Source organism: Cetorhinus maximus, chromosome 3, assembly GCF_964194155.1.
Source record: "Cetorhinus maximus chromosome 3, sCetMax3.hap1.1, whole genome shotgun sequence".
NCBI lineage: Eukaryota > Metazoa > Chordata > Chondrichthyes > Lamniformes > Cetorhinidae > Cetorhinus > Cetorhinus maximus.
The window spans coordinates 195,171,006-195,183,883 of NC_135881.1; the positions used below are offsets into that span (position 1 = coordinate 195,171,006).

At 44.1% G+C, this 12,878-nt stretch overlaps 2 protein-coding genes across 6 annotated transcripts in view; one reads left to right on the forward strand and one right to left on the reverse strand.

The window, feature by feature from the left end:
• The window catches only part of fyco1a (FYVE and coiled-coil domain autophagy adaptor 1a), a 197,293-nt gene that overhangs the window by 103,239 nt on the left and 81,176 nt on the right, over positions 1–12,878 (forward strand). The window lies entirely within an intron of this gene.
• On the reverse strand, positions 9,057–10,489 carry LOC144679153 (C-X-C chemokine receptor type 6-like). The gene has a single exon (XM_078539521.1). It carries the CDS (start codon positions 10,373–10,375, stop codon positions 9,311–9,313), a length of 1,065 nt encoding a protein of 354 aa, XP_078395647.1. The 5' UTR covers positions 10,376–10,489; the 3' UTR covers positions 9,057–9,310.

Sequence of the window (12,878 nt, forward strand, 5' to 3'; positions counted from 1 at the left end):
GTTTCCTCCTGGGAATTTTTAATAACTCCACTTCACCAACTGCATCGGTCATAACAACCCCTCCAAGATGATGACCCGCCTTTGTGCCAGCCTGCCTGGTCTCCAGACCGCACCCCCCCCCCAATCCCTCTTGTTGTGGATGACCTTGTCCTGCATAAAGACAGAGGGATAGACTGAGCACCATGGATGAAAGAGCAGATCATAAACGTGCATGGCTGAGCGGCCCCCAGTAAGGGCTGAAGACATGACTTGTGCAGGATATCGCAGGAGATGTTGATGTTGAAGTGTGCCTTAGAGAATCATTGGTGATGTCCCTTCTGCTGGTAGTGTTTGAGATCCCTGTGCACTGTAATTCTGTGAATTCCTGGTGGCCTTGTGAGAGTGTGAGTTGAGAGTGAGGAGAAGATTGACTTACCCTGAGAGAGCGGATGAGATCATTCATTCACTTCCTACACTGCATGGCAGCCCTCTTTTATGGCCCACAGGTGCTGACCTCCTTCGCGACCCACTTTCAATATGGCATAGTGAGGCTGGTGGACCTCTGACTCCCATTACAGGTCCTGGACTGCCTCGAGGAGTCTCTCCAGGGAGTGTTGCTGAATTTAGGGGCAGAGGGTTTATTTCCCCTTGGAGCCATTGTTTCACTTAGGAGCCCTGGGCTGCAAAGAGTGAATGTGTATGTGGGTGCCATTTAAATATGGCAGCCGGACCTTGGACCCCATGGGGTAATGGCGAGGCAGATGAATTCGAGCTGCTCATTTATGCATAAATAATGAGCTGAAAAGTGAACTATTTGGTGTGGCAACCTGCCCCACCGCCCAGCAGGAGACTTTGCCGCCCGCCAACGCCCTTAGGCCTGAATTTTACCCTTGGTGGGCGGGCGTGATGGGTGAGCCCAGGAAATGGACCCCTGACCGTGATTGGCCCCCAACCGCGATTTCACGCTGGCTGGCCAATTAACGGCCAGCCAGCGTGAAATGCACACTGAAAAACTCAGCGCTGCCGGGGTGGGGGTGGGAAGAGGGTGGAGGATGACATCATCACGGGCTTGGGTGAGCGCTGCGAGAGAGCTCCTGAAGGCAGGCAGCTGCACACCTGCAAATGCTGAAATAGAGGTGTAATGAGCTGCAAAAAAAACATCCATGCATCACAATCAAACACCTGAAAGCATACCGCATAAAAATGCTGTCCGCAGGTATTTAGTTTTATGTTATTTCATAATGGAGATTTCATCCTGCCCTAGGATGAGTTTTGATGAAAAATGTAAAGGCCGATTCGCCCGTCCGCCAACAGTAAGGTTGGATGGGCCACAAAAAATCGGAGACAATTGCACCATTAATGGACGTAATTGCCCGCTCAATTGTCAGTGGGCATGCTTCTGACTTTTGCTCGTGCCCGTTGAGTGAAATATTGCGCAAGTGCACGATGATGTCAGGACATTTGCCCAACGTCATCTCGTGCGATTTTACGCCTGATCACATGCCCACCCGCGGGACATAAGAATCTGCCCTTAGTCTCCAGGACGGAAAATGTCACCCCAAGATTTTGATGTTAACATACCAGCACTACAAATACTGATTGCTCAGTTCTTTAAACCTGAACGCAATAAATATTCTGTTCCGTTGAAGAGAAACGTTAACTGTGTTCCTCTCCGCAGGTGCTGCCAGACCTGCTGAGTTTTTCCAGGTATTTTTATTTTTATTTTTGTTTTGGATTTCCAGCATCTGCAGTTTTTTGCTTTTATCGCAATAAATAAATGTCAGCTACATGCAGTCTACTAGCGTAAGGTCAGTTTATTGTTCCAGTAATTCAAGATACAAAAACATTGCTTCTGCAAGTTCCAAGAAGTGAGATATTTGCAAGTCATAAGAAACAGCCACTGGTAATTTAAATTTTAAAGGGTAAGCTGATACCCAGCGCAAAGTGAGAATACAGGATGAGTAAAAATTCCGAAGTGCTAGGTTAAAAGATTCATCACTTGATAAAGGGCCTTAAGATGTGCTGAAGGGTTATTTTTGTCAAACTGCATATGCAGTCACAACACTCTGAATTTGAGAAATTAGCAAATTAGATTGATCTCCTTGGCACGGAAAAGGTTAGGGGAGATTTAACAGAAGTGTTCAAGATAATGAACAACAACAACAACTTGTATTTATATAGTGTCTTTAATGTCAGAAAACATTCCCAGACATTTTTCAGGAGCTTTATAGAACAAAATTTGTCACTACGCAAGAAGATATTAAGGCAAATCGTCAAATCCTTGATCGAAGAGGGAGGTTTTAAAGAGCATTTTAAAGGAAGAAAGAACGGTAGAGAGTCAGAAGCTTTTGGGGAGGAATTCCAGAGCTTAGGGCCTTGGCAAATGAAGGCACAGCCACAGTGGTGGGGTAACTAAAATCAGGAAGCTCAGGCAGCCAAAATTAGAGGAGAGCAGATATCTCAGATGCCTGTGGGGTGGGGGAGATTACAGACACAGGGAGCCGGACACCCTGAGGGCCCCCACAGAGGACACTCCAAGGGTGTCCAGCTGCTCCAAATCCCCTCTGTTTGTGACCCAATCAACTACTGCTGATCAGGCCGAGGAGGGTGCACCTGCCCCTGAACGGGAGACCCTCATCAGGCCAGTGTCCTCCAGGTCTCTGACCTTCAGAGGATGCCTGCCAAGGTCATCTTAGACAACAGGGTGTAGCAGTCAGCAGACTGTCTCTATCTCTGCTGCAAATGTCGGGTTTACACCTAGACCAAACAGAAGGGTTAGAAAAATTCAGAAGTACTAAGAGCACAGTGATGGCATGGATGTTCACTCACCGTATATACTTTGCACATGTGTAAATATATTTTGCTTTTCTGCCTCAAAATCTCAGCTGGTGAATGGCTGTTCCATGTGATGCAATGTTCCAAAGTCATCCAAGTGCAACAGATGCTCCCGCTCCCCAAGTATCTCTCATCATGTTCCTCAGGTCTATGGTGTGTCACTCAATCTCAGCTCTGTCAGTTGATTTTATGTCCACAGAAGCAACATGAACAAAACAGTTTCTCTGTGAATATGGTGGTTGAACAATTCATATGTGAGACTTGCATCAGATGACCATATAAAGTCATGAGTGTAGATTTTGGAAAGATTTTCATTTTCCTGATGCTGCTGCACTGAAACCTGTTCACTGTGGGTGTTATAGATTTTAAACACGACCCGCCTTGGAGTCATTCCAACCAAGTGAACTTTTCAATGGCCTCCATGTAATGGCTGTCAGGTTTTGGTGTGGGTTACAGTGTAAGTTATCGTCGGGGGCCTTAGTCTTTCATGGCGGTCTGCAGTTTTAAGTCACGACCACGGTTACGGCTGAACCTTACCCCTATAATAGTTTCCACTCTCCACCTGCATGATGCAGAGCAATGGACCTAGTTAGCACTTGGTGACTCTTGATACGCCTGCTAGACAGCCACGCCTATGCAATGTTATAGGTGTGCATCTAACCTCATGATACCAGCCTATTACATGTGAAGGTGCTCATTGCACCTGAAGGTCTGGGTAGCATGGCTTGACATAATCCCTGTGCTAGCGCTCTCATAAGGACACTTGAAATGATTATCTGATTGCGACAGTGCCATCAGTGTCCTAGGCTTCCTCGTACATGTCTCAATCTGCTAGAATGAAAATGTGCAGGGCAGTATTAGGAAGCGATTTAAGCTATCTGCTGTGTGGTCCTTAGTGTTAACGAATTTACTAAGTAATCCCAAAATGTGGTGTTGAGACTGGCTAGGCCATGTCACACCCAGATGCTGTGGCAATGCTGGAAGCTCTCGACACAGGCAGAGTCTTGAGTGCTTGTCAGTGATCAGACGATGGTGCTGCTGGAGCTCTCTGTCTGCACACAAAGGTAACCTGACTCGCAGGCTCGCACCCAAGATTTAGAGTGACAGATCATAGGGTCCTGAAGAGTGATTTCACCCTGGGGACTCAGTATCAGGATGAGGCCAGAACATTATTCATGCATGAAAGATGACCTATAGAGAGATGCTGCTGTCCGGATTTAGATCAGTGTTCAGATGGTCAAGTTGATTGTGCTCCTTGAGGCGCCTTGCAATGCTCCAGGCATACTGCCATGAGTGCATTGATGTTTGCAGTGCTGTTCCTGTCTCTTGAAGGCTGTCATAGGCAGTGAAATGTTGGTGTGATGCTTGAAAGGACTGCACCATGTCTACTTGCTTGAGATTGAATGCTTCAGATTATCCCATTGCAGAAAGGCCACATGCTTCATAGGCTGCATTGCCTTCCAAGAAAAAAATTACCTGGAAAAACTCAGCAGGTCTGGCAGCATCGGCGGAGAAGAAATCAGTTAACGTTTCGAGCCTTCATGGCCCTTCGGCAGAACTGAAGCATAGTTAGGAGAAGGGAGAAATATAAACTGGTTTAAGGTTGTGGGGTGGGGGGGAGAGAGAGAGACATTGAGGGTGTGGTGATTGTGGAGATGAGCAGATAATCAAAAGATGTCACAGACAAAAGGGTCAAAGAGGCGTTGAAGGTGGTGATATTTGTCTAAGAAAAGTGCTAATTAAGAATGGAAGACAGGATATTCAAAGTACAGCTCTAGTGGGAGTGGGGTGGAAAGACTAACAAGGTTTTAGTTTTAGATTTAAAAATAATGGAAATAGGTGGGGAAAGAAGAATCTATATAAATTATTGAAAAAAAAGGGGGAGGGGGGGTGAGAAACGGGGTGGGGATGGGCCCCCCCCCCTTTTTTTTCAATAATTTATATAGATTCTTCTTTCCCCACCTATTTCCATTATTTTTAAATCTAAAACTAAAACCTTGTTAGTCTTTCCACCCCACCCCCACTAGAGCTGTACTTTGAATATCCTGTCTTCCATTATCACCACCTTCAACACCTCTTTGACCCTTTTGTCTGTGACATCTTTTGATTATCTGCTCATCTCCACAATCACCACACCCTCAATGTCTCTCTCTCTCCACCCCCCCACCTTAAACCAGTTTATATTTCTCCCTTCTCCTAACTATGCTTCAGTTCTGCCGAAGGGCCATGAAGGCTCGAAACGTTAACTGATTTCTTCTCCGCCGATGCTGCCAGACCTGCTGAGTTTTTCCAGGTAATTCTGTTTTTGTTTTGGATTTCCAGCATCCGCAGTAGCTTTTAGCTTTTTGTTTTTATCCTTGCCTTCCAAGAATGTGGCCATCATCACACAAGATTGCGTCTACTCATTTTCAGATTGATGTTCTTTATTGAGATGTTGGGGACAGCAAAGAAAATGTTAATGTCTACCCTGCGTCGAAGGGACAGGTGAAATGAGTTCATATGAGCTAGTCTTCTTCATCGCCCTGGAACCTTGTCGCTATAAGGGCCTCACCGGCATGTCTGCAGCGTCAGGCCTGTGCTATGGCCTTTTCCTGTGGGGTGGCAACTTCCTCAACCTCTCTGGCGTCATCCCTTTCGGCATCCCCCCTCATTGGAGGAGACGTGCAGCTCCTCCACCTCTCCATTTTGACAATTCAACCCCCTTTGGAGCACCAGGTTGTGTAGAGAGCAGCAAACCACAATGACGTGGGACACCTTCTGAGGAGATTACTGGAGAGCGCCACCTGACTGGTCCAGACACCTGAAATGCATCTTCAGCATGCCAATAGTCTGCTCAATCAGAGTGTTTTACAGAATAACCAGCATTGTAGCTCTCCTGTGAAGCACTCTGTGGCCGCCGAACAGGCATCATTAACCATATCTTTTGCAGGTAGCCTTTAGAACCAGTGAGACAACCCTGAAAGCGCTGAGGGCCCTCAAAGATCTGTGGCAGTCACAAGGAACTCCAGGTGTAAGAGTCGTGCAGGTTCTCAGGCTACCTCACACAAACCTTCATAATCTGCTTTCGGTGATCACAGAGCAGCTGCATGTTGAGAGAGTGGAAGCCTTTTCTATTGATAAATCTTAGTAGCTGCTGCCACGGAGCTCTTAAGGCCACATGTGTGCAATTGATGACACCCTGCGCCTGTGGGAAACAAATCCCACAGCTCTGGCAGCCTTGTTCGCTTTGTCCAGGGAGAACGGGATGTAATTGTGTGCCTTACTGAATAGGGCATCAGCGACCTCTCATATGCATTTATAAGTGGAGGATTGCGATATTCTGCTGAGATCTCCAGTGGAGCCCTGGAATAAGTCACTCACAAAATAGTTGAGTGCAGCGGTCAGCTTTGGAGCCAGTGGATGGCTTCCCAGGCCATGCGTCGTCAGATCCTCCCGAAGGATGTGGCAAATGTGAGCTACCACATCTCTTGACAAGCAAAGGAGTCTGTGGCATTGTCTGTCGCTCATCTCCAAGTCTTCAGTACACCCTTAGTCACACCAAACGCCTCCGTGGAATTGGTCTCTCCTTCTCAACTTCTGGTTCTTCAGGCGGCCCCACTGGCTCATGTTCCATAGGGCGAGGCTCTTCCCTTTGTCCTGCCAGACGACGATGGGCCCTTCTTCTGCTCAGTTGCATCAAAGCCATGAAGAAGGCAGCTTTGCATGCTGCCTGCTTTCAGCACTCCTCCTTGTCTCTGTGGAAAAATACTTGAGATGCATGATTGCACCTTACCCTGTAATGATCACATTCCATCGCCAAGCTAGGGAGTCATCATGAAGCCCTTGGCCTACCCTCATTCCCGACATTCCATCCCCGGGTCCACCCTTGCAGCTGATGCACATCCTGAAGGATCACACATAGCTGACCCCAACTGGCGGTCGTAATCCACAGTTTGGGAAGCTCTGATCTAGAATGAGGGACTAGAGATACGGTGTTACATTTCAAACAGAGAGCAGGAGAAATGCGCAAAAGGTTGTGAGACTGGAATTCTCGAAGACCCATCTTGTAGACATGTGACCCAATGTAGCAATCTGCTGCCACTACTTTTAGCATGGTCATTATCCACGGAAGAGGTAGTTTGTCTTTGTCATTCAGAGGCATCCTTTGATCTTTTTTCTGAAGGGTTTAGGGAATGCTGCAGAATCATGACAGCCTTCAGCATTTCTGATATTGATTTGTAGAATGCACTGGGCATTGTCATGCACAATCTGTGCACTGAGGGAGCAGAAACTCTTCCTATTTTGGCCAGTTGAGGGATTTTTCTGCAGAAGCTTGCAAGGCAATGGGATGCCTTGAGAAAACCAACAACACCTTAACAGTGGATGACCCCATTTCGCTGTTGCCTCGATGTGATTCAAAATTGATTAATTCGTCAGCTCTCTTGTACGTGTCAGTCACCTGAAGTGTTGCACATCTGTACTGCAGCCTGACTGAGATTAAGGAGATTCCTGTGGCTGTATGAAATGAGCCTGTCTCATAACAGTCAAGTGCAGTGGTGACCTTCTTGACTACAACGAGAGCAACACAGGCTGATGAGTGCAACTGCAAGTCCTCATGTAGCCAGTGATAGAGATAAGCTGTTGTCCCATTCTCTCAATAAAAAAACCCTCATATGCTTAATCTTGGCAGTATAATTTGGGGGTCGGGGTCAAAGCGAGACACAGAGTTAACGTTTCAGATTGATGACTTATCAGAACTGGAAAAAGTTAGAGATGGTAGTAAGTTTTGAGCAAAGGTGGGTGCGACAAGGACAGAAGGAAGGTCTCTGATAGGGTGCAACTTCAAAGGTTGAATGACATAAGAGTTAATCTTAGAGTGCCAAAGAGAATGGTGCTGGGGCAAAATAAAAGATAAGATGTGCCTCAAGCAGGTGTTCCGCTGTCTGAAAGCAAAAATAGAGAAAAACTGAAATAGGCAAAGAAAAGGGAACAAAATTGGAGGACAGATTTTACGGCTGCAATTGTTAAAACTCAGTGCTGAGTCTAGAAAGTGCCTAATCGAAAGAAGAGGTGCTGTTCCTCAAGCTTACATTAGTGGAACAGTGCAGCATTCACTCCCTCTATCACTGGCACACAGTGCCAGCAGCGTGTACCATATACAAGATACATTGCAGCAAATGCCTCGGCTCCTTTGACAGTGCCTTCCAAACCATGACCTCTAGCACCTACCACCAGAGCTACAGACGCATGGAAACACCATCACCTGCGAGTTCCTCTCCAAGTCACCCATCATCCTGACTTGGAACTGTATCGCTGTTCTTTCACTGGCGCAGGGTCAAAAACTTGGAACTCTCTAACAGCACTTGGGTGCGCCTACACCACATGGACTGCAGCTCAGCACCACTAATTGCTCAAGGGCATTTGGATAAGCTTGCCAACAATACTCACATTCTACAGAATGTGAAGTTGTATCTTTGAGATGACAATTGACTGACATTTTCCCATAAGACAGACCATATTTTTCAGCTGTGGCTAACAGGTTGCATCTAATCCCACGAGTTCACGGGAATGGTTTTTGTTTAGTGTTTCTGGATGTCACCAAATTTCATCTGGACCTTGTTTACTTTTTCTTTTATTTGGGACAACGTTGATGCTGTAGCTTATCTGCTCCTGGGCAGGAATCAGTCAGTCAACCTTGGTGGCTCTATATATAATCTAATGACAGAAAGGTGAGCTCCTGGAGGGCAACAGCTGCTAACCATTAGAACATAAACAATGTGATCAGTGAAAGGTTTTCTTCATGCATTGCTTTCCACAGTTATTTCCATATCTCGGCTCATCATAGACGACTCAAGGGCCACTGCAACTTTTATGTATGTTAAGAAGACCCTGACAATTTACCCACTGAAGTATTAGCATTGAGGCACTAACAGCAATAGCACTAGGTGAAATTTTATCAACCATTAGATCATATGGTTGAATCAAGGATTATTAACTGTCAAAGCCAAAGCCATTATCCTCATACCTGTCACTGTTTTTGTGTGCTAAAGAATAAATTGTTGGGATGTGTTCACTTCTTTATTTTCCCGCTGTGAAATGGTTGAATTACATACAATTTACAGCACAAAAACAGACCATTTGGCCCAACAAGCCTATACCGGCATTTATGCTCTACACTTGGTTGAACAGAGTTTTGCATTTGTAAGAAGTTAAACAGAAAACTTAGTATGATTTTTAAAACACATCTGATGGAAAAAAAAATACTTGTCGAGCATTTTATTACAGAAATATATATTTGTGCTTAAACAAATTAAACAACATTTTATACTCACAGATAGTAAGAAATAAATATGTACAGCATAGAATTGACCTTGAGCCAGCTAGGTTAATTTTGGTATAACACAGCGGTGAATCAGAGAAAATCAGGAAAAAATGGGTAAAAACAACAATTTATGCTGTTTCATCAATTTACACTTATTTAGTTTACTATTGTACATTCTTATATATCTTTATTATTTTATAGAGGATACATAGTTGTTGTTTCAGATATACCCGATACAGGTCGTGATGTCTCAGACTCAGTTTTCAGATACCCAGCCAACTGTTTTTGACTGATACATCCAGCATCTTTTAAAATCTTCAGAAAGCTATTTCTAAACTTCACTCCAAGAAATACATAAAGGATAGGATTGAGACAACAATGTACATATGCAATACTCTCTGTTACAATAATTGCATAGTCTGCATTTGCAGTGTATTCACAACTAGGGATTTCTTGCTTGATGATCTTTATAGTGTCAATCAACAAGACAATGTTGAATGGCAGTTCACAAAACACAAATGCAACCACAACTGCAAAGATAATCTTTAAAGATTTATGCTTCTGACACCCCTTATGCTGGAGCAGAGTTTTTGCAATGATTGAGTAGCAAATGATCATGGCCACAAAGGGTATCAGAAATCCCACTACCATCTGTGTTACATACACTCCCACTTTGATCATGTTGCCTGAATTGGGAGGAGACATCATAACGCATTTAGTTTTATTGGACGCACTAGTATGTGCTTCACTTAATATGAATTCTGGAAGAGTCAAAATGATTGTAAATACCCAAACCCCTACACAAATGAACATACTGTGCTTTTTTTTATTTTTATTGTTGATCATTTTTGTTGCTTGAACAATGGCTTTGTACCTGTTGACACTCACACAGGTGAGTATTAGCATACAGCTGTAGAGGTTGACAGTGTATGCCCCGTTCACAATTTTGCACATACAAGTTCCAAAAATCCATTCAATGTATGCGTCAACTGCCCAGAATGGCAGGGTGCAGAGAAAGAGCAAGTCAGCAATCGCCAGATTCATCATGTAGACATCTGTCACGGTCTTCAGCTTCTCATAGTAAACATATGTCACAATAACCAGGGAATTCCCCAGCAGCCCTATCACAAATACGATTGAATAAAAACAGGGCATAAAAACCCCACTGAAATCATCAACTTCGGTATTCTCACAATATGATACAGAAATTTGAAAGGGAAGTGTGATGTTATCTTCGTAATATTCATAGATTTCTGTCATAATTGGAAACCAGAAATTGGGTCTGCTGAAATAACTGAAATAAAGCACAGATCCTTGTGATGTACAGGGATAGACTCTGACCTGCCTGTTCCATTAGCATGTACAATTATTTCATTAACCAAAAATAAAATTAGGATTTATTCAAATAACCTGATAGTAAATGTTAATCCTAACAGTTTCCTTTTCCAAACATTTTTATGCAGGATTATTTCCAAAATTTAATTCTTACTATTTTCCAAAGGCACTTAGTCCTTGTTTTGTCACTTACCGATTTCAAATTAAATAAAAATATGCTAATCGTAGTTATATTTTAACAATAAAGGTTTTTAATGCATGCTTTTTAAGAATCAGTATTGAAAACAACCTATGTGAAAACTTACCACAATGTCGGCCTTTGGAATTTTAGAATACTTCACTGCTGCATGCTCCAGGTAAGTTGAAATCAAACCCAGAGGTGACTTTGTTTTATAAGCTGAAGTTCAAGGAAGGAACTGCTACTTTGAGTAATTTCCGGTTGTTTGCTGTCACAAACCTAACGGTTGCTGTGCTGTCATAAAATTGTTTTGTAAATTGATATATATATATACATATATATATATGATACACACGTATATATATGATATATACATATTGATATATAATATATATATATATATGTATGTATATATAAAACCAAGATGGATCATCCACTCGGCACTTCTGGCTGAAGATTATTGCGAATGCTTCAGCCTTTTCTTTTGCACTGATGTGCTGGCTCCTCCATCATTGAGGATGGAGTTTTTTTTTGTGTGTTTGTTGAGTTGTTTAATTGTCCACCACCATTCAAGACTGGGTGTGGCAGGACTGCAGAGCTTAGGTCTGATCCGTTGGTTGTGGACACACTTAGCTCTGTCTATGCTGCTTGGCACGCAAGTAGTCCTGTGTTGTAGCTTCACCAGGTTGACAACCCATTTTCAGGTATGCCTGGTGCTGCATCTGGCATGCCCTCCTGTACTCTTCATTGAAGCAGGGTTGATCCCCTGGCTTGGTCGTAATGTTAGTGTGGGGGAAATGCCAGGCAATGAGGTTACAGATTATAATTGAGTACAACTGTGCTGCAGCCGGTGGCCCACAGCACCTCATGGATGCCCAGTCTTGAGTTGCTAGATCTGTTCGAAATCTATCCCATTTAGCACAGTGGTAGTGCCACACAACACGATGGAGGGTATCCTCAATGTGAAGACAGGACTTCATCTCCACAACGACGTCACTCCTACTGATACTGTTATGGACAGGTACATCTGAGGCAAGTAGGTTGGTGAGGATGAGGTCAAGTATGTTTTTCCCTCTTGTTGGTTCCCTCACCACCTATCGCAGACCCAGTCTAGAAGCTATACAAACTCTGTCTGTGGAGGTGCTACCAAGCCACCCTTGGTGACGGACATTGAATTCTCCCACCCAGAGTACATTCTGCACCCATGCCACCCTCAGTGCTTCCTCTAAGTAGTCTTCAATGTGGAGGAGTATTGATTCATCAGCTGAGAGGGGGATGGTAAGTGGTAATCAGCAGGAGCTTTCCTTGCCCATGTTTGACCTGATGCCATGAGACTTCACAGGGTCGATGTTGAAGACTCCCAGGTCAACTCCCTCCCGACTGCGCTGCCACCTCTGCTGGATGGGACAGGACATACTCAGGGATGTCAAGCTATTGCTTGACTAGTCTGTGAGACAGCTCTCCCAATTTTGGCACTAGCCCCCAGATGTTAGTGAAGAGGACTTTGCAGGGTCGCAGGGCTGGGTTTGCCGTTGTCATTTCCGGTTTGATACCGAGTGGCTTGCTAGGCCATTTAAGAGTCAACCACATTACTGCAGATCTGGAGTCACATGCAGGCCAGGCCAGGTGAGGACGGCAGCGAACCAGATGGGTTTTTACGGTTTCATGATTTTTATTGAATTCAAATTTCACCATCAGCTGTGGTGGTATTCAAACCCAGGTCCTCAGATCATTATCCTGGGTTTCTGGATTACCAGTCCAGTAACAATACCATTACGCCACTGCCTCTCCCTATGGAACTTTATCAAATGTTCCTGAAGTTTGGGTACAGAACATTGTATGGTTAATTATAGTTGGCCTGGTTTGTCACTCAAAGAAACCAAGAAGAATGATCAGGTAGCAGTGTCGACCTAAAGCCATTTTGACAATTGTTTACAATGTTTTTTGCTGTTCTGATTATCTTCAGATTTACCGCTAGTAATTAATAATATTATTTTGCATGGAATCAATGTTAGACTAATAGTGAAGTATTTAATAGATACTTTACTTGGATCTTTACTAAAGAGAATCATATTAGAGAGCAAGGTAATAACTATTATCCACCTCCCCCGCAAAAAACAGTTGGGGTAGGGTTGAGTGAGATGTAAAATTTTTTTACATTTCACACCCAACCCCAACCTGCCTCCAATCTGCCCAGCCACTTCCACACTTAACAGAAGTGGGGCAGTGAGTGGGCAACCAACCCCCTCC